Below are 21743 nucleotides of genomic sequence, written 5' to 3'. Positions count from 1 at the left end.
GAATTACAATTTGAGCATCTTAGGCTCATCACTGAAAGTGGCTGGACTAAGTCTAACACATGTACCATTGAGGTCAGTCCTTCAGATGCCTACAGCAAAACTTCAACAGAAAAAAGAGAGACTTTTCTGGCCTTGAATAACAGTTTTCCAAAGTGTTATGATGTTCGTCAAGGACGAATGGTGTCAAAAGTCCTCCAAGGGGTGGTGCTAGGTGCTAGGTAAAAATATGTAAAGGAACTAGAGATGGGCATGAGGGGTAGGAACTAGAGATGGGCATGAGGGGCAGGAACTAAGAGGTGGGCATGAGGGGTAGGAACTAGAGGTGCGCATGAGGGATAGGAACTAGAGGTGGGCATGAGGGATAGGAACTAGAGGTGGGCATGAGGGGTAGGAACTAAGAGGTGGGCATGAGGGGTAGGAACTAGAGGTGGGCATGAGGGGTAGGAACTAAGAGGTGGGCATGAGGGGTAGGAACTAGAGGTGGGCATGAGGGATAGGAACTAGAGGTGGGCATGAGGGGTAGGAACTAAGAGGTGGGCATGAGGGGTAGGAACTAGAGGTGGGCATGAGGGGTAGGAACTAAGAGGTGGGCATGAGGGGTAGGAACTAGTTTTGGGCTGGGGAGAAGATGAAAGACCGATAAGATAGTGACGAGAAATGTCCAGAAAGTCGGTAAATATAGTAATGCCAGAAGTGCTTAGAAGTAATGCTGTCCCGCATAAGGTTGAATAACTTAGTCATCCTCTGCCGAACAAACAAAAAAGCCTTTCAATTAGTTGTTTGGATTGCAGTGTGCAAGAACTTAAAACTTTTTAGCAAATTAAATAAACAGCTTTGTATTATGCCGGTGTTTCTAGACTCTCTGCCTAAATGGCATATCTGTTTGTGTAATAACTTCCATTATGAAGTCGCTCTCGCTTCATAATTCGTCATACCGTGCATAATTTGTTTGTCGATAATAACAGAAAAACTTTTTGTCTGGGTTTTCATGCAATTTGATATAAAGGTTCTGAATGAGCTAATCACAATCAAACGATAAATAAACATCAAAGAAGTGGGGGAGAATTATGCATGAAACTGTAATGAAGCATATAAATTAACCCCGTCCTGGTATTTATTATAGACATGCCATAAACTGGTGCAAGGTTCATACAGTAGATGTTGTCATGGTATTCCCCATTGTTATAAAGTCACACGTAGTACACATAGTAAAGTAAATTTAAGTGCAATATGCAGTTTGGTTCTAAAAGAATATCTATCATTTGTTTTCCTCCTTCAGTCATGTTCATGTTAAAATGTTTAAAAAAGACCGGTATCTATTGTTGTTAATGGTTACTAATATTCTCGACAATAATTAATAGCTCTATCTTTTAACACCAACAAACATTTTCTGGCACCCTTGTCAGGTTTTTGTGTATGACTTATCATGAATTTAAAGCCAAAAAGCGTTTTTCATGTCAACGATTTGTCTAGGGTTAGACGGGTAAAGTCAGATACACAACACATGAAAGGTTAACTACGCCAGAGATAACTTGTTACATGGATTGAAAGGGTATTTTACCAAACTGGTCAGTTTTTAGTGACATCTGGATTTGATTCTTATCATGTCAGTTTCTTCATAAAATGCTCTTGTGACACTAATTCATGGATTTTAAGAATGAGCCAATACTCAGAACGTTCATGGGTGGTAAGACTTGTTCAATGAAACTATAATGTCGGTTGTTTATCTGCCTTCATCGGGCACCAGTAAAAAGAGCAACTTTCACATGCAAACTATTCCTTTTTGTCCTACAACATGAAATGACTGTGTTCACTTCAGAAATGTGTTGCTTATAATCAACTTTACTGGACATAGGACCACAGGTACTCCAGTGTAAAATAATTAAAGAAACCATCCCAGTCTAGTTGTGTCAAGCGATACAGTTAGGCAGCTTCTACGAGCATTTTGTAAACAAGTTTTGCCGTCTTCAACCAACGAGGAAGCGATTTATAAAGCTTTCAAAAGTTTCCTCGTACGTTGTTAGTACATCAAAACACCTCCCCCTTTGTGACTCTATTTTTGAGTGAATGTATTATAAGAAAACCATTAGCTTAAACTGGAGTGGAATTGATGTTGACCCCGCACTAGTTATAGTCAAATGGTGCAGTCACTGTTTTGATTTAAAGTAATAGGGCAAGTTATTGAATAGAGGGGGAACCGATACTGGTTTGAAGATATACCCGAAAGGAATAAATGGAATCAAAGGAATTTATGATTGCATTTCAAATTAATTTTTTTTATGTAGAAAGCTAAGGTAAATATTTACATCACGGTGGCTGGTGTATATATCTTCTATATTTCATTCCCCTATATTTTGAAGTTATGTAGGTTATTCTTTGTAGAGGCTTGCAACATAAATTAATACATCGTGTGATGGCCTTCAAGACCACTCTAATCCCGGTTACCCATAATGACAAATAATCCACAGAATATGAATTCAGTTGCAAATTTCAGTCGTTAACATCTATCAAAGTGAAGCAAAAGCCAAACGCAGAACACAAATTGTGTAAACTTTTATCACCATATCGACAATATTCATAACAGTCGTTTTCTTCGGTTGTGCTCTTCAACGTTTTCTTAAAATCCTCTGAGGACAGTTATTTTACGTTTTTTAATAGCGGATTGTAGATGAAGACCAATGTAGCATTTCCATCTGATTCCTTTCTTGCAGAGGCATTCCAAGATAGTGAACCTAAGAAGCACGAGAAAGTTGATCAAGATTCTAATTATGAAGTATCAATGACGTCTGAGAAAGCGTCGTTAGTGGGATACAACTCTCATTAAACCCCCCGTTCTAAGCGAGTAAGTTGCTGTTTCGTCGTTGTTGCAGTTGGGGTTTTATTACACAGTAACTTTTTCTATAGAAGCGACAGTTCTGTGAACTACGTGTTGGGGCACAAAAGCGGATCTCAAAATTTTTCAGTGCGCACAGCTGGATTATTCCAGACATCAACAGTTTTTATATGCAATTTTTGGAGCTGGATGTGACGTCTGTAGCCCCGATTAGTTTTCAAGTTATTCTGAGGATGGAATCTGAGTGGTGGGCATCCCAGTGGGTTGTTACCTAGTCCTCACAGAAGCTTCCAAGTGGCGGGCCTCAAAATTTGTTGACTTTTGCTCTCTTTCCTATGGATGGCTTAGAAGAAAGCTACCCGGACAAGTCCAAACAGTCATTTGTGCGGTGTATGTGTCGAATGACTTATAGCTTTCTATCTGTTTGTTGTAGCCTGCATGGCTGGCTACTGACTTGACATTCAAATGGAGGACAAATACAGAGGTGTTGAGACCCAGGGTCGTGTCCCGGGGGAGGATTATGTCGTTGCACACTTCATTCTTCCTTGAGTGGGTCTCTATGTTATGAAAATGGAAATACACTAGTATTTGTCCACGTTTATTATACACCCCAATAGTTCTCTTCACTAAGTGGACATTCCAAACCTGACTTCCAAGTGACTTAATTCCTTTCTATTTCATCTCTCCTCCCCTTTGTTGCAGATTACTGAAAGATATTAACAGATGTATATTTCTTTGGGTGACTTCAACCATTAAGGGGCAACGAACCAAGACGGACTTTGTCAAAGTTCGACATTCCACGTAACCATATCAGGGAAGAGCTCCGCTGCGATTGGTCGATTTAGGACTTTAGCTCGTCGCGAATCCTCATCGGATGCGATCTGTGCGAGGGTTTTGAACATGGGCAGACAAAATTTCCAAGAGCTGTTTGTACAAATGTAAAAGGATTACAGCATCGTTTGGTTTTATCATGATGCACACTCATAAAGAAAAAGTAATTCCAGCTTTGTGAGGACACAAATCTGAATATGTACAAGTCTATATTAAGCCATAGATGAGCGGTTTTTTCATTTGGTCCCTGAATAGTAGTACTCCGGGTTAATTTGAATGGAACAAGTTTCTCACATCACTTTAAGATGAAAGTTCGATCTCAAAAGTTTTTTTGTTTTTGTTTTTTTTCTTCGTAACTTTCCAAATTTCTGAAACTCAGTTTCTTGTGATATATTAAATAAGCCTTTGTTATAAAATGTTATGTTAAAACAACATCACATGATGGCTATGTATTGTTTGCACTTCTTTCAAACTTAAATATCGTTTTTCTTATTGTACATATCACATCCTGCGGCAAAGGTGAATTTGAAGTAGCAAAAGTCACATAGTTTGGGCATCTCTTGGGGTCTCACTCAATCGGACTCGGTCGGTGTGTTATGTTCCGTATTTGTTTGAAAGGAGCATATGTATTGAGTCTTGGAAGATCTTTCTCGTAATGTTAATTCAGATGAATCGTCAGAAAGTTCAAAAGGTGTTTCCGTACAAGTCCCTTATAATAAACATATTTCTCCATCTACATTTAAAACACACTTACATTGATTTACTGTTCCCGCAGTATGGCATAGCACCCATGCGTCGTCTGTTTTTCTCAGTGAGCATGGTTATTGGAAGTTAACTAATCGCCTGTATATATTTGATCTCTCTCTAATATTCCAGTTCTTCTTCTTGTTTGCTCTAAAACTGCAAGTAGTGAAGAGACACTAGAAACACTTGTATAAATTACTCAAGCATGATTTATGCGCATATACTTAACACTAGTACTGACGACTACTAATGACCGAGTAAACACTCTTAGTAAAGAAACACAATTTCTCTCTTGTAATACTAAAAGTGAGTTTCCACAAAGCAGTCTCCACCCTTGTATACCAGTGAGGCTAGCCAATGGAAGATTGTTATTTTATCACCTGACCTCATAATAATGAATATTCATTTTAGGATGGATTTCATACCTTGTATCTGTACACATACCTCATAGCATCTTGCACAAAACACACCCTAGCAAGGCAGGAGGACCCAAATAAAACCTCTGTCAATTATGCATACCTCTTAATTTTATTTGTTAACAGAATAAATAACCAGGGTTAATAGTAGAAGGTTATATTTTATGTTTTTTAATGCAATTTTTCTTCTGGTTTTTTGTTTTGTTTTGGGGGGGGGTTTGAATTTTCAAGACAAAAAAAAAGAAGGAATTGCATATTCTTTAAGAGCCATTTGTGGACTTCAAGCTATTACAAGATAAAAATTGATTCAAAAATACATTAGTGTGACTGAAATAAATGCCATTCCCAACTCACTTTACACATGCGTATTAACATGTCAATGAAATGGACAGAGTTCATATGTTGTCACTATTAAGCATTAATTGTGCTTTACACAAGGAAAGGCTTAGAGTGTGTGCTTATCAGACCCATGTAGTTCAGGTAGGCATGGTTACCATACTCTGGGTAACTATGGGATGAAAGCTTGAAACTTTTATATGTAGGCACATTCAGGGCACAAATGGCATCAGGTCGTTCCTGCATCCACGAATGGGATCAGGTCATTCCTGCATTTATGAATGGGATCAGGTCGTTCCTGCTTTCATGGATGGGATCAGGTCGTTCCTGCATCATGAATGGGATCAGGTTGTTCCTGCATTCACAAATGGGATCAGGTCGTTCCTGCTTTCATGAATGGGATCAGGTCGTTCCTGCATCATGAATGGGATCAGGTCGTTCCTGCATTCATGAATGGGATCAGATCGTTCCTGCATCCACGAATGGGATCAGGTCCTTCCTGCATCCACGAATAAGAAATAGATACATTATTATATTTTGGTAATTCATGCCAGCTACACCTTTCTCAAATGAGACATAACTGGTAGTTTAGAATCAGTCTTATTAACACAGTTGTTTTCAGGTGTTTAATAATCCAGTTTTTTCTTCTGCAGTCGTAGGAATGTCAAACTAGAAAGTTGGTGAGTTAGCCAACAAAACATCCAGATACTGTTATATTATTTTAAGTTGAATGTTGGTGACAAATGTACAGGTTACTTTGATGTAATAAAATGGCTGGCTGGTACCTCATACACATTTAGCTAGACACATCATTTGCCTTATTTCCACTACTGTACAATATCTAAGAACCTTTTATTTTGTTTTGCATTTATGAATAGGAAACAGTGATCAGAAGTTTTATTGCCTAAAAGTCATTGAATATATTAAGCAGCCACCTCTTTACTTAGTATTTTTTCTTTAGTATTTTTCTATATAATTTTTGAGTTCTGCATGTGAAGCATAATGGGGGTGGGGGTGGGAGGGGAGGGGAGCATGCTTGTTTTTTGATGTGAGAGGTAACTCTGAAGTTATCACCAAGAGATATTAAGTGTACTTTGAAAATACTGAACAAAGAGTTTAAAAAATAATAATATTAGGAATAAAATAAAATCCATCTTACATTGTAAAGTTTATCTTGTTATTTGTAATGTTTGTTTTTGGGAAGTTGTTTTTGCATTCTTGCAAAGTTTGTCAATATTTTTTTTTTTTTTTGCCTTTAATTTTTTTCTTGAAAATTCATCACTGTACAGTGTAATATGTTGACTATATTGAAATACGTAGAAATTTTCTTCCAATTATACTTTTTTTTCCTTCAATTATGTTTCTTACATTCGAACTTACGCCTGTTTATACTAATCAAGCCAAAGAGTAGATTATTTTAGTATTCAAGTAAACAAAACGAAAAAAAAAGGTTTATGTTTCAAAATAAGCTTAAAACGTAGAATGAAGAAATATGAAGGGTGATAAAACTCACTCAGGTGTGGACTGCTTAAGTTTTAGGAGGTTGGTTTAAGGGTTACTGTGAATTTATCTGAGGGCATGGCTTTGTGTAAGGACACCACCCTGTGGCTTTACGGCTTGTGTAGTTTCACTATCACTTTGGAGACGTCAAATTTCGCATTCTTTTATCATCAGCAAACGGTGATTTGTTAATTCAGGCTACAATCAAACACTACTTTCTGTCATACGTTAAATCTAAAGTACTAAGCCCTCATAATAATATGAAAGGAGTCAAATGGAAAACCCACTTTACCTTGAAGCAAAATATCAGGTTTTTTCGATTCTCAACTCATCGTTAGATTCAAATTTTAATTGTTTAGAAAATACCAGCCTTGGTGTTCCCACTATTGAACACCATGGGTTATGTAAGTTTTATACAATGAACACCGTTGGTTACATAATTCTTGCATAATGAACACCATCGGTTATGTTATTCTTGCATAATGAACACCAATGGGTATGTAATTCTTGCCTAATGAACACCACTGGTAATGTAAGATTTAGATTCTGAATACGGTTGGTTATGTAATTCTTGCATAATGAACACTGTTGGTTACGTGATTCTTGCATAATGAACACCATCTGTTATGTTATTCTTGCATAATGAACACCATGGGTTATGTTATTCTTGTATAATGAACACCATAGGTTATGTAAGTTTTAGATTCTGAACACGGTTTGTTATGTAATTCTTGCACAATGAACACTATTGGTTACTGATTCTTGCATAATGAACACCATGGGTTATGTTATTCTTGCATAATGAACACCATGGGTTATGTTATTCTTGTATAATGAACACCATAGGTTATGTAAGTTTTAGATTCTGAACACGGTTGGTTATGTAATTCTTGCATAATGAACACTGTTGGTTACGTAATTCTTGCATAATGAACACCATTAGTTATGTTATTCTTGCATAAGGAACACCATGGCTTATGTAATTCTAGCATAATGAACACCATTGGTATGTAAATTTGAACTGCTGAACACGGTGGGTTATGAAGTTATGGTGAATAATAATTCTAGGTTGCAAACTGGCTGCATGTAGTTTGTGTTTAATGTGACATAAAACATTACTTCAGCCCTGTGGAATCATACAGCTGATTACAATGTAGGAAAATCACGAATAGTAAACTGGCAATTTTCGATATCGTTGTATCTTCATGTCTTGTAGGGGGTTATTTCTCAAAGTGCTGGTATTTTAATCCAAAAAGTTCACGTAATCAAGACATGTAGAACTGGTAACAGGTTAGATATATGTGAACATATCTATATATATATATATATATATATATATATATATATATATATATATATATATATATATATATATATGATTGAAATTGTAATGAGTTGGAAAATCCAGAACAGCGACAAACTTCCAGCCATCACCGGGCTTCGAACCTGGGCCTCCTTCTTTATGAATATATATATATGTATATATATGTATGAATATATATGTGAGGAATGTCATGTAATGAACCACATGTAATAATGAGTTCATTGAACTAGGCAATTTATTCTTGTTTTATATAACATAATTAGTGTTACATGTTAAGCTTTTCCATGTGATTACATGTTAAGAGTAGCCAGCTTGATCTTAGCATGACCAGTTTAAATTCTCACAACATTGCTAGGCAATCACCTACATGTAACTATGGTTTAAACAACTGGTATGTAATCTGGACTATTTTCATTGGAGTAAGTTTAGCAATCCCATCAGACACCACTGGCACCTGTACCTCCCTACTCCCACCCTTTCTCCCACCCCTTCTCCCACCCCTTCTCCCACATCCTCAAAAATGTCTAACATGTGTCATCAGGACCTCAGACCTTGGTGGTTGCATATCTTGTTACATTGATATAAAGTCACACTAATTTGACACAATGTTAGTTATGTATTATATAAAACATACCATCATCGGTTCATGCATATTCAGTAGCAGTGCAGCAATATTATGCATATGCAGTAGCAGCGGCAATATCATGCATATTCAATGTACAACGTGTAGCAACTTTTGACTTAGTAAAGGTATGTGGTTGTATATGGGTTATAAATTCTCTCTCCCAATGAGTCAATGCATCAGAAAAAAGAACTGATTGCATCACTGGTAGAGTCAGTCTGTATTTTAGCATATTCTACTGTATCATTATCATTCATCTGCTATGTAAATGTTCTTTTCCAGTTCAATGCGGGTTGTATCTTCATGTATGTGTCTCGACCGTAACGAATATGTATCTAGTATGACAACGTCACCTGGAAAGAACCAAGTTCTATGCCTTTGTGAAATGTTGGCCTCTCATTTTATAGTTAACGAATCTTAAAAGAATTTATCCTATTAAATAATGATTCGTACAAAAGAGAAATTGAAAATAAAGAAGTTGTTGGATTTTGAAGCAGTCAATGTGTATTATTTATTATTATGATCAAATTATTTGATATTTTGTCCAGTTTCTCTATTTCAGTAGAAAAGTGGAAATGGTGTAGGAGATCAGTGAAATCTATTTCTTTCAATTGGAATGGGACCCCCTGTTGAACTTCCTGGTAAGGGGCAGGGAGTGGGCTGGGACCCACTTGATTAATGGATGATTAATCTAGTTATGGGGTGAGAGGGAAAATGCGACCCAAGAACTGGATGTTCTGCATGTAATGTCAACAGGCCCACTTTTTCACTCTTCAAGTTTCCTTAAAGTATATTATCCCATATTTTCCAGGGCCCCTCCATTCCTCTGGGCTGAGGTACAGTCTGACACCTCACCCTACCTCCCCTTCTCCTTTCGGGAGGCCTTATAATGTGGTAAATTAAGAGGAAAAACCCATTCAGCTATGAAATATGGATGATGAATATTATTGAAATTTTATCTTTCTGATAGTTAAACTCTTTTCTTTTAAGAAGAGCATTTTTCACAACCTGAATAAGTACCTATAGGAACGTTCCACAGCAAGCTCAAGGATTTCCTCCCAAAAAAAATTCCCTTGTGATATTTTCGTTAGTTATTTTTTTTTTTTTTTTTTACATGCTCCATGAAAGGTTAGAAGTTAACCGGTTCAGTCTGTCATTTAAGGATAAGTACTTTATATCAATTTTAGTGGTAGTGCCACAGTTTCATTTGATTGAATAGAGAGGGATAAAATCGGTTCTTTTTTAGACGTGTGAACAAAATGTGTGCTAAACGATTCCTTTCAGAATTGTTCATTCAAATGACAGGAAAGGGTGGTTCCCCGATTCAGTTTTAAATCACCATATTAAAGCAAAGATTGTTGATAAATTTGAGTAATCGTTGACCTGAAAGGGGAACTCAGCGTGTTCTCCGTTCCCTTGTCTATTTGTGTACAGTGTCCACAAAGCACGTCGCAGTCAATACTTGGGAATAAGTGACATACACTTGTGCAAAAACCATAGGAGTCCAATTTAACTCCCCTGTTCGCTATTATACATATTATCAACCATGCAACGCCGCAAATCAAAGTAGGCCAAATATGTCTTATCGGGTTCTACGTTATAACGGTGACATCCCTATGTTCCGACGTCTCTATGTTCCGACGTCTCTATGTTCCGACAAATTGTTTGGACTCTAATTTTTTTTGACCAAATTTTATTCTGACCCCATTTGTGACCCAATTTGTCTTCGGACCCCATTTTTTTTGTACCAAAATTTTTTTGGACCCAATTTTTCTTTGGACCAAAATTTTTTGGGACCCAATTTTTTTTCGGACCCTATGTTTTGGACCCAATATCTCTTCGGACACCATTTTTTGGACCCAATATCTTTTTGGACCAAATTTTTTTTGGACCCAATATTTTTAGGGTACCCAATTCTTTTGGACCAAATTTTTTTTGGACCCCAATATCTTTTTGGACCAAAACTTTTTGGGACCCAACTTTTTTCGGACCCCATTCTTTTGTGACCCAAAATTAGGTCCCAAAAAATAAGGTCCGATAAAAAAATGGGTCCCCAAAAATCGGGTCCAAAAAATTAAGGTTCAAAAAAATTGGGTCCATAAAAAATTGGGGTGAACAAAAATTGGGCCCGAAAAAAAATTGGATCCTTAAAAATGTTGGTCCAAAAAAATTGGGTCCAAAAAGAATGGGGTCCGAAAAAAATTGGGTCACAAAAAAATGGGTCCGAAAAAATTTTGGTCAAAAAAAATTAGAGTCCAAACAATTTGTCGGAACATAGAGACGTCGGAACATAGAGACGTCGGAACATAGAGACGTCGGAATATAGAGACGTCGGAACATAGAGACGTCAGAACATAGAGACGTCGGAACATAGAGATGTAACCGTTATAACTAGTAATATGTGCATTAAAGTAGACTTTTAGTGGTGTCTGCTCCATAAACGAAAATGCGCAGAAACCGGGCCCGGGCGCTATTAATCCGCCAGGATTTGCCTCTCGTTCGCTACAATTCCCACATACTCTCTACAAGCACATGTTTTCCCTCCGTTTTTTGCTCATGTGCATATAACCATTGAGAAAGTTGAGTGCAAATAGAAAGGACATTTCTGAAAAGTTGATTAACACTGCGTCGGCCTCTTGCTGTAATGGTATGTTATAGACTTATAGCATGTTATCAACGCGTTATTATCTTCTCGATCAAGAGTATAAGCAAAGCCCAGTGGCGTGCACAGGATTTCAAAGGTTGGGGAGGAGCAAATTCAAAATATCCCCTACAGATTTAGGTATGGGCCTGAACCTTTTTTAGAAGGACCAGAAACGAATCAAGTATTTTATAAAGGAGGGGTGCTGCCTTGTTGTAATTGAAGCTGTCTCATGTGCAAGGGGGTTTCGGGTACCTCCCTTAGAAAGATCAAAATTAAATTAAAAAAAACTAAAACAAACTAGACGTTACTGAAGCATGCTGTGGCATATTAAGACTATAAACTAGGTCTCTATAAGTAGCCCTAAACGCAAGGTTTTACCAAAAAATACTTGCATCCCCTCCCACCCCCTCCCCTCCCCGCCTCCGTCCCTCTCCCCTTTGAGCACGCCACTAGCATACTCTCGCTCCCGTCTCCCTCCAACATGCATAGCTTGCATTTACCCCTCTCACGCACCGACCCGGGAAATTCTGTAGGAGGCACAGGTTTGTACGCGAAGTAGTTCTTAATTACCTAACATTACTATTACCGTACAGTTATATTCATATATCCACTGTCTGTACGGGTACTGCTTTCTATTGTTATAAGGGATGTGTTCTTTTTACTTCATAGTGGGCAGCTAGCCCAACAGAGCCCCCCTTGCATCGATCGAACACCTCATTGCCAGCTTTTAGGTATTCTCTATTATTAACAACTATTGATCAGAGTGCAAATCAATAAAAGCTTGAGGAACACCTCCTGACATGAAAGCAGACGTTTTCTCTTTCTGTTCCCCCCTCAAAGGAGAGATAGCTTCGTAGAACCATATGCATGATCATGTAAGCGAGAGAGTAAAATTCAAGAAAACTACTTTCCATGGTACCCTGTAGAAACGAGTCTTTTCGCAAATAACCTTGAGGACAACTGTGATAAAATAGAATTTTCGTTCTTTCTCATTAACTATGGCGTTTTTAATTTGTGAAGGGAAACCTCAGATTACAGTTGTATTCATCTCTGTAATGATAATCTACATTTCGTGCGTCTATGGAGGCATACAACGTACAGCAACATGGAGGACTGGATTCATGGAACTCGGTCGTTTCCCCGACTGTGGTGTTAACGCGACACCAGTGGCGGAACATACGGCATTTACGCAGTCTCTCTGTAGTATACATTGTCTAGAAGATACGAGATGTGTTTCGTATGAGTACATTACTGAGAATAAGACATGTTTCTTACATGACGTCAGCGCCATCGAAAATCTTATGGCAAAGGACGGGTACACTTATGCAGATAGCTCCGACCCGGTCCAGGTGGTAAGTCTCCTTACAACTGAGACGGGTTAACCGTCACTGTATGCTTAATGACAAAGGACAGGTACACATAGCGCCGACACCCGGCCCAGCTAAGTGTCTTCTTAGCTAAGGGACGCAGTTACCGCAATATGCTTTGAAAACTACCGCAGGCCTAGAAAACTACTTTTGACAGCCCACAGATATTTTTCGGGGCTGGTGAGGAGTGGAGACAAGCCAAGGAGGTGGTAGAAATATGGGGGAACCATTGATTATATTTAGTCAATCGTAGGATTTATTCATCGTACGTACTTGACACAATGGTTGACAACTCGTCTTGGATAAAATCCCTAGTTCGACATTCATTCATCCTATGAAGCTTCATATGTTATAACTATTAAGCATATATTGTAATGTACACAAGGAAGGCTTAGAGTGGGCGCTCTTCAGAGATGTGTAAAAATCGTACTATATATCACATCCTTTCTGACCTTATCATCGACCCAATCATTGTGACGTAAATTACTTGTTACAAAACTCAAAACAGTACTTGCTACTATTTCGTTTTATTCCTGTCTTTTTCATGATTAAAATTGTATCTTGCCTGATAGGGTGAAATACATCCATGTGAAGAGTCATACTGTAGCGAAGGAAACGTCTGCGTAGAGGAGTGCTCCCCTAATGGCTTCGTATGTGAATGTCCCGAGGGTTACTATGGAAGATTCTGTGACAGTAAGTGTAAATCTATAATAGAAACATAAATATAACATACTCAAGGATGCAATCGTAAGGCATGTATTTAGAAGATTATATGATTTTTTCTTACGTCATTTCCCAAGTTTCCCAAATGATATAAAAAAAACAATGTTTACAAGAAATATTTTGATATGGAAATACCACCGTATAACGAATTTTTACCGAAACAATTTTTCTAAATATGCATAAGTCACCCACCACATTTGTCCTCCCCCCTCCCCCCCCCCAGAAAGAAAAAACACAAACTAACGGCCCCACCACTTTACGAGGTGAAATACCAGCTATATGACTTGATCGATTGATCTGATTTCAGAGTTGATTCCTGTCGATGGCGGCTTCACTCCTTGGGGTCCTTGGACTGATTGTAACGAGGTTTGTATGGCCACGCGTTACCGTAACTGTACCAACCCAGTCCGAGTTGGGGCCGGTGCTGACTGCGTGGGTCCGAATACTGGCGTCAAGACATGTTCAACCAGAAATTGTCAAGGTCAGTTGCACCATTAACCTGTGTTAAACTTTCAGGTCTCGAACCTATAAGTAGTACTAACGGCCGCCGTTTTGTACTTTCTATTTCCAGGAAACAGATTCAGACAAAAGTCTCTGCAAAATAACACGACTAAGTTTTTTTGGTGTTTCATATTCTTCCACTCATTCAGTTTATCCATACATGGGATGCTTCCACCAATCAGATTTTGATTCCAAAGGCTTACAGTCTGTTTTAACAACCATCAACATGACTCTCGACCTTTGCGTTGATCAATGCTCCAATCTTGGTTATCAATACGCTGGTAAGTTCATAGATAAAATCAAAATATTTCTCTGTTTTCCCTTTTGTTGTAATACTCATGAAGCTTTCACGGAAGAGCTAGCGAATACTGCCATGAGTCATTGGTATAAACTAACCACTATGACCCAAGTAACATTCAATAAAACCAACTAAAGCTACAGGTATGTGACATATTCTATTGAGGAGGGTGGGGGCAAAATCCCTCCCCATATACCCCCCCCCCTCCAGAACGGACTTCAGCAATACGTTGTGCAACCCCAACCCCCTAAAATTCCAGTTTGTAACCGATGGTAGAAAAGTCCTATATTAATGCATTCGGTTATTAAACTTTTTTCACCTGGCTCCTAGACTTAAACTGGGGACAACAATTTTACCCTCCCCCTCACACCACGAAGGCTGGTTACGCGCGTGATACACACTTCCATGTGATCAGTTGCTTAGCAAAGGTGACCAACGAAAATGAAACAGTTATAGCTAAATAATGGATACAACCTAACTGGTGCCACACCAATAAGTAATCAATTAAATATTACATCAAGCTTAACGAAAATTTGTAATGTAATAAAAATCAATAGAAATTTTATTCTAAAAGCAAAGTCTAAATTATTATATTTAAGATTCAACCATGGAGAAAACGGTTACGATATTCGTAACTCCATTTACTGTAGGCGGTTTATTTCATAACAGAGGATAGCCTGCGGAAAAGCACAAATAGTTAACACATATATCACTCATGTATGTATTTATTATCTTCCATTAACTCAGTCGCCTGATGTTGTCATGAATATTCATATCCAGATATTGAATAAATTTCACGTGTTTGCCTACCTTTAGCCATTCAAAATGACGAATGCAAATGCAGACGACATGATCCGCTACCAAAGATACCGGACGAATTAGAATGTTCGACTTCCTGCCCGGGAAATGAGAACCAGACATGTGGTGACGTCAACAAATACGTGTCCGTCTATGCAACAGGTATATCCACGTTAAAACAACATGTAGAACGTTGATTTTTTACGATTTCATTATTATGATTAGATTTCATTAGAAATTTAACTACTGAATATAACATATCATGAAACATATGCCGTACAGATTATTAACAAAGTTGGTAGAGAACATATCACGCTTGAGTCACTAACATTTTTTTACGCTATAATAACTATTATTTTGTTTGCTTGGGGGTTTCGTGGAATAAGCCCATTTCCTTTTTCTTTGTTCTGTTTTTGTTATATTATTATTTCACAATTTTACAGTAGTTTAAAGGGCGGTTTTTCTAAACTAATATCACGGTTAGTTGAAACTGAGTCATTCCTTTATATGTCGAGACACTCTGTTCATTCACACGCCGCACAGGGGCGGTGAAGCCAGGAGGAATAGGGAACATACCACCTCAGTTTTGTGAAAATATCCTGAAAATTGTCACTTTGGTCAATGAAAAGTATCCTTTGCATTTTCCCATTTTTATAATTCGGTAAACTGTAATATGAAAGGGCCCTTTGGTTGAAAATTATAAGATGAAAAAATGTGTAAAAGTAAGTTGGCTTGACGTTTCGATCCTAGCAGGATCTTACGGAAGCTTAAAAGTGCCATCAATATAAGAAAACTTTGCCCCAATAAGTCAACATTTTTCAGTAAACTGTTTAAATAACAAGATAATATCTTATCAAAATCAGAGAAATGTTGGATTGCTCAGTTGCTGTAACTGAGCAATTGAACAATTTTCTGCAAAATGTTCAATTGACCACTTATAATATGTCGTCAATTCAACATTTTTCTGGAAAATGTGTAATTATTCACTTCATTCCATCTGAGTAATTGAACAATTTTCTTCAATATTGAATTGACAACTTATCAGATCTCGTCAATTCAACATTTTTTTCTGGAAAATGTAAAATTGTTCATCTCATTCCAATTGAGTAACTGAACAATGTTTTTCAAAATGTTTAATTGACAACTTATCACATGTGGCCAATTTAACATTTTCTGCAAAATGTTTAATCGTATATGCGCGGTAGATGATTCATACGTATAGTAAAGTATGGTAGATAAATATGGAATGCAACATGATGGAAGAAGGCCAGAACATTTTGCAGAAAAAAAGTTGTCAAAAAACTTTTAAGCTTCCGTAGGATCTTCTTCAGAGGCTGAATGGAAAGAAAAAGTAATTTAAAGCGTCTTTCACCCCCCCCCCCCCATACCCCGCCCCCCAATCCAAATATTTGAATTTGTGGTACAGCATGCACAGGGGTCCATTTCGTTGGGTCGCTTTTAACGGGTGCTATTGCTCATATGCCACTGCCCTTCGAAGTTTGTACCACCCCCCCCCTCACCCGATGATCCTCTTTCGCTGCCCATGATACTGCATTCCTCCCTGACACCAATTGGTTCTTATCCGTTGCCATCCGTGTTACGGAGAGAAGGAGCGTTCAGCTCAAGAACAGCGGCAAATTCGTAAGTCGTTTACTGACATATTAAATATTCTATTGTTACTCATTATTTCAGGTACCTTTTATCAAGGATGCTTTACTGGGAATGTGTCTAAGGCGCTGTTAATCATCGCACCGACAGAGATGAGCGATTCGGTACACACGACTGCGTCCATGACCACAGTTCTTACGACAATGGATCAGACAACGACGTCAGAGCAAACGACTCACCGTACAACGGTGCAGGCTGACGAACACACGACACTGCAGAACGCAAAACAAACCACTTCAAACAATACGTATAACGATAACGTTACCAATAGCGTAAATGAAAATCAGAGTACCATGAGAAATGATGATGTCGCCACCACTACCGAAGGACCGCCTACCACTGAGGATATAACCACTCAACATCCTACTACCACCAATTCCCAGACCACCGCCGAACCGCCTACGGAACCGCCACATCTCACCCTAACGGTTGCTGACTGCATCAGCGGTTGTGAGGACCGCGGGTACCTGTACGCCTGGTTATTCAACGCCAGTTATTGTCTTTGCCAGGATACCCTCCGTGATTTGGAACGATCGTCTAGTGGATGCAATGCTCCGTGCCCCGGTGGGGATGGTCTGGTCTGTGGAGGTGACTCTACCATTTCCGTTTACCAGATCAACCCTCATGGTAAGGCAACATTTCCCTCATTTGTTTACTACGGAAGCTTTGAAATGCCATCAACATAAGGAAAGTTTGCCCCAATAAGTTAACATTTTTCAGTAAATTTTGTAGATAATTTTTTATGTTGATGGCCCTTTCAGCTTCCGTAGCTTACGACTGTCGAGACAATACACATGTTTAAAGGAACTCCCATAATATCAAATAAAATATATGCTCAATTTACATGATTTATCCTAATAATTTCTAAACAGATATTAGCCACTGGACTGCTTGGTACAACAATCATTACCCGTTTGTGGACGGCAACGACTATGAGGATCCAGAGGAAATCAGGGCAGCCGAACCGTGGATCTGTGACGAACCAACGGACGTTCAGTGTAGAGACTTCATTACTGAGATGACAAATGAACAATTAGGGGACATTTTTGAGACTCCGTGCTCTGTGGATGAAGGATTTAATTGTACTGCGGAAATGCAAACCTATTATGTTAATGTGACTTTTGAAGTCACAAATTACCGTATCGTGGACGTCCAAACGGAAGCGAACCTCACTGAACTCAACTGTACTTTTACTAAGCAAGAATTTGACACGACCACTGCCGCCGCCTCCTTTGAAAATGGAACGGTACCACATACCTTCCAGATGTACAACCAAACTTCCAACATAGCAACGGAGGCAACTAACGAAGGCCAAACTTACGAGGGCCAAACCTCGCCGCCATCTATTACTTTCGATTCTACCACAAGCTCTACAGCACACTACAGCACAGTGCACCCTGATGACTTGTTAAGTATGGAGTGTAGAAATGTCACAGTGTCTAGACTAGAAAATGTACAAGTGAATGAATCCTACATCACGTTCGGGTGGCGAATAGATGCAGTTGTCAAGAATTGTCAGGACTACAAAATACGTTTTCTTTGTCCAATAGGTAAGATTACCTCTTATTTCTAATTTATCGGCCTTCTTCACTTTTCAAAACATTGTATCAACGGGAAGTGAATATTTCCGAGTTTTCAAGGATATCAATGTCTACACTCCTTTATTCTTTCCTCACCATTCCCCGAAAGAGATGGGATGAAGCTATAACCAGAGAAGAAGGTACAGTGTTGATATGGCATATACATATATAATTGCTTCAACCACCCATGTATTCCGGAAGATGAGAGAAAACTACTACATGCCTCTTCCGGCTCGAAAATATGATTCAAATGTAATGCTTCGCAATTTATTAACCTAGCCTGGACATTGGATGCTCGATTTTTGTTCTCGTCATTCGAGCAAATTAATCTATTTTCATGGACAGAGCTAGGCTACTTAGGTTGACAGTGTGCATTGTACGCCCTTGGGCAATCGTCAAGCATCATATGACGTCAGCGCACTTTTTATGTGATACCTGTTTTCCCACTTTTCTGTCTGCAGCGAGAGGCAAGTTAGTCGGATGTTACTATGAAGGTTCTCTGAATGAGTTTATTGCTAATACAACGATGGAAATTAACCCGGAGAATTGTACACGTTTTTGCCGCGATATTGGTTACAGATATGCAGCTGTTCAGTCTTCGAAAGCAGAATGCGCATGCGGGAATGTTTACGCAGACGACACTGCTCTCTTTCAGTCTTGTTCAACGAGATGTGGCGATAACAACTACCCGTGTGGTGGTCTCGATGCCCAATCTGTTTACTTCTCAGGTGGGTTATCATAACCGTATCTCAGGGCATCCTCTTTTTCTTATCCTATATTTTTATTGTTTGAACTTTTGTTGAGATTAAAGTCGTGTTACAGAAAGGAAAATTTTCCGTCGATATCTGCAAGAAGGGCACGAAATATATTTCGACAGCAGTATACCGCAGGTTTTCGTGTCTCAATTGGCGAGCCATGGGCAGGCAGCTAGGGTCGTAAGGCGAGCCGATTGATCATCTGGAGGATCATATGGTCATGCCGTGGCTAGTTTTGATCTGCGTTGTTTTTACAGGGGTGGGGTTGGGGGAGGGAAAGTTGTAACACACTTGGAATTATAGCCATAAAATTAATTTGCAAATATACTTCTTATATATGCAGAAATATTGAAAACCTGATTTTATAGGTTGAGGATGGGTGTCGGAAAGAAAATGCAGTACATGTAACTATGGTGACGTTAACAATTCAAAAGCTGTTTAATGCCGATGTCGTTTCGACAGGAGGAAGGGGGAGGTGGTGGGAAGGTCAAATGCAACAAGAACCAGTTGACGTTAATATTACGAAGCACGATTCAAATTACATATGAATGTTTAATTCTTTCCAATTCTATAACTAATAATTTCAGATTGCGACATGCCCTTTAACCTCGATAATACGAGTATGCGGGGGACACCAATGCATTTTAACGAAGGACACCATGAATATGAAACATGGTTCGGTGGATTTAATGACAACACAACAACTTATCTTCAGAATTTCACGAATCTCGGCCAACAGTTATCTTTTGACGTCAGCGTTGATCTTGGGGAAGTACGGCCTGTGACAAAGGTAATTTTGAAATTTAAATATCTAAGGCCTGGAATCTATTTAAAGAGATTTCCCTGAGGAAGATTACGTGAATTCGACAAGTCGTTATTTAAAATTTATTTTTTTATTATAAAATAGTCGAAAATTGCCGTCTGGGACACTGAAGTCTTTGCAAAAGTTCCTTTTTTTTACTTTTTAAAGTAAAAAGTAAAGGTGGAGAAATTCCATGGTTAGTGGTGGGTTAGATACAAATACCCATATCATGCACTACTGACCGGGCACTTAAGCAGTCAGTAGCAGAAAATAAAATCGTTTCACAATTGGTCACGAAAACGAACGAACAAAGACAGGTAAAATCACTGGTCAGCAAGGGCGTAGGAACCGGGGGGGTTGGGGGCGCCAGCCCCCCAGTGAAAAATATGGGGGGGGGGGGGGGCGGAAGTATCATTCCCCCCCCCCGCTCCGCAAGTCAGAAAACCACTTTTTCATTTCCAAATGAGAAAAAAATCTCATTTGGAGCACCAAATTGCATTTAAGGCCAGGTGAAAATGCAAAATTCTTTACAAAATGGAGTGAGAGTTGAAGTGTGCTATATTGCACCAAATTGCATCTGAGGCCACCTGGAAATGCAAAAAAATCCAAGGGGGAGGGGGACACCCCTCCCCTTAGACCCCTCCCCCAGGCCGGCCATCAGTCTTCAGCCCCCCCACTCAAAAGTACCTTCCTACGCCACTGCTGGTCAGCAATTATTTATAATTGACGCTGTTAACCAACTACATTGCATTGTAACCAGTGGACTTGAAGGACACTTTTCTGTATTCAAGGAGCAATATTGTTTACGAATTTCAATTAAATTGGTGAAAGGGATAAGAATCTGACGTTTCCAGGTATGATGAAGGTATAACATAAGTATACTTAATGACAGGGAGGAACTTGGGGGGTTCCACCCTTTGGAAGAAATTTATAGAATAAAGAAAGGATATGAAATCCGACCCATTCGTCAATTCTTTTCACAGTTGCTAACATCCGGGATGTTTGTGGAGGGCATTGATGCCATGACGGGTACAACTTCCTTCCGAGTCGCCTACAAAGTGTTTGAAGACGACGAACTGATATTTATCAAATCCTCCAGTCTGGAAGCGAGGGTAAATATGAATATTATTCACTGGCTTTATGAGTGTAGAATTACCTATGACAACCCCATAGAATGTTCCAAGGGTCCCTCCCCACCCTCTGCCCAGAGTGTGTAACTTGCTGAAATCATAAGTCCTCATTAAGTCTAACATGAAATACGTGGTCACTTTGTTGGTAGGTGAAGGTAGGGGGAGGGGTGGGGGGGGTTTAGGGTGTTATCAACTCATGCTTTGTACTTGCATAAAGTTACGATGGCCGGCATCGAGTATGGACATGATGCAGCAGTCCAATCTGTTTTTGTTTTTTTCAATCTCAACAGATCTTCACTGTAAAAGATTTATGGACCAAAACTGAACATGTGCTGGGTAACGTGGTCGAGCTTCAATATCTCGAAATATTTGTGGATTCTTATGACCGGTTTCCTGGAATTTTGTTAGATGTCCATGGATGTGCAAACTAAACACATTCGACTGGCGTAGGAATAATGTGTCAAGAATCTTCAAAGGGAAATATTTTAATTCTTCTATACATTGGAATTAAAATTGTACACTGTGAGACATGGATTGCCAAGAAAACGTTTTTTTTAACTGTTCGTAAATGAGTATAGAAGAGAAAGTTTATGTGACACACACTGAATGGTGTGATATCTATATTTAATTTAAAACAAGTCTGCTTTTAAGTGACATTAAAAGATAAAGAAGCTTAATAAAAAGTAAGTTTGAGAAGGTGTCTAGCAAATCTAGCTGGAAGGCTGATCTGATGCACTGGTCAGGTATTTATAACTGATTGCACCAGTCAGGTATTCAAGACTAAATGAACCTGTTTGGTAATATTCTACTTAATGCACCTGTGTGGTTGACACTCTTAAAAATGTTAATTAATGATGTATAAATTAGAATA

At 38.7% G+C, this 21743-nt stretch overlaps 2 protein-coding genes across 6 annotated transcripts in view; both read left to right on the top strand.

The window, feature by feature from the left end:
- The window catches only part of LOC139979407 (dachshund homolog 1-like), a 56053-nt gene extending 46954 nt beyond the window's left edge, over positions 1–9099 (top strand). For 3 of the 5 annotated variants that reach the window (XM_071990176.1, XM_071990177.1, XM_071990175.1), the window contains 2 exons: positions 2712–2842; positions 3536–9099. In XM_071990176.1, coding sequence (XP_071846277.1) covers positions 2712–2824 — 113 coding nt within the window. In that variant the 3' untranslated portion in view covers positions 2825–2842; positions 3536–9099. The remainder of the gene's footprint in view (positions 1–2711; positions 2843–3535) is intronic. The other 2 variants (XR_011797149.1, XR_011797148.1) reach the window with 2 other exon arrangements.
- Positions 9100–12047: 2948 nt separating this feature from the next.
- On the top strand, positions 12048–21322 carry LOC139979405 (uncharacterized). The gene is made up of 11 exons (XM_071990170.1): positions 12048–12602; positions 13190–13310; positions 13648–13821; positions 13991–14122; positions 14956–15099; positions 16630–17232; positions 17478–18155; positions 18647–18913; positions 19528–19730; positions 20726–20854; positions 21163–21322. The coding sequence occupies exons 1-11, from the start codon at positions 12249–12251 to the stop codon at positions 21301–21303; spliced, it is 2946 nt and encodes a 981-aa protein (XP_071846271.1). The 5' UTR covers positions 12048–12248; the 3' UTR covers positions 21304–21322.
- The last annotated feature ends 421 nt before the right edge of the window (positions 21323–21743 follow it).

The sequence above is a fragment of the Apostichopus japonicus genome, chromosome 14 (genome assembly GCF_037975245.1).
Source record: "Apostichopus japonicus isolate 1M-3 chromosome 14, ASM3797524v1, whole genome shotgun sequence".
NCBI classification, from domain to species: Eukaryota; Metazoa; Echinodermata; class Holothuroidea; order Aspidochirotida; family Stichopodidae; genus Apostichopus; species Apostichopus japonicus.
Note: the sequence above shows the minus strand (reverse complement) of the source record. Positions and strands in the feature narration are given on the sequence as shown.

Excerpts from the sequence above, each read along its gene's own strand:
- LOC139979405 (XM_071990170.1), top strand. The coding sequence starts at position 12,249 with ATGGCGTTTTTAATTTGTGAAGGGAAACCTCAGATTACAGTTGTATTC. Across the intron at positions 14,123-14,955 it reads TCTTGGTTATCAATACGCTG|CCATTCAAAATGACGAATGC; the intron begins GTAAGTTCATAG and ends GCCTACCTTTAG. Across the intron at positions 15,100-16,629 it reads CGTGTCCGTCTATGCAACAG|GTACCTTTTATCAAGGATGC; the intron begins GTATATCCACGT and ends TCATTATTTCAG.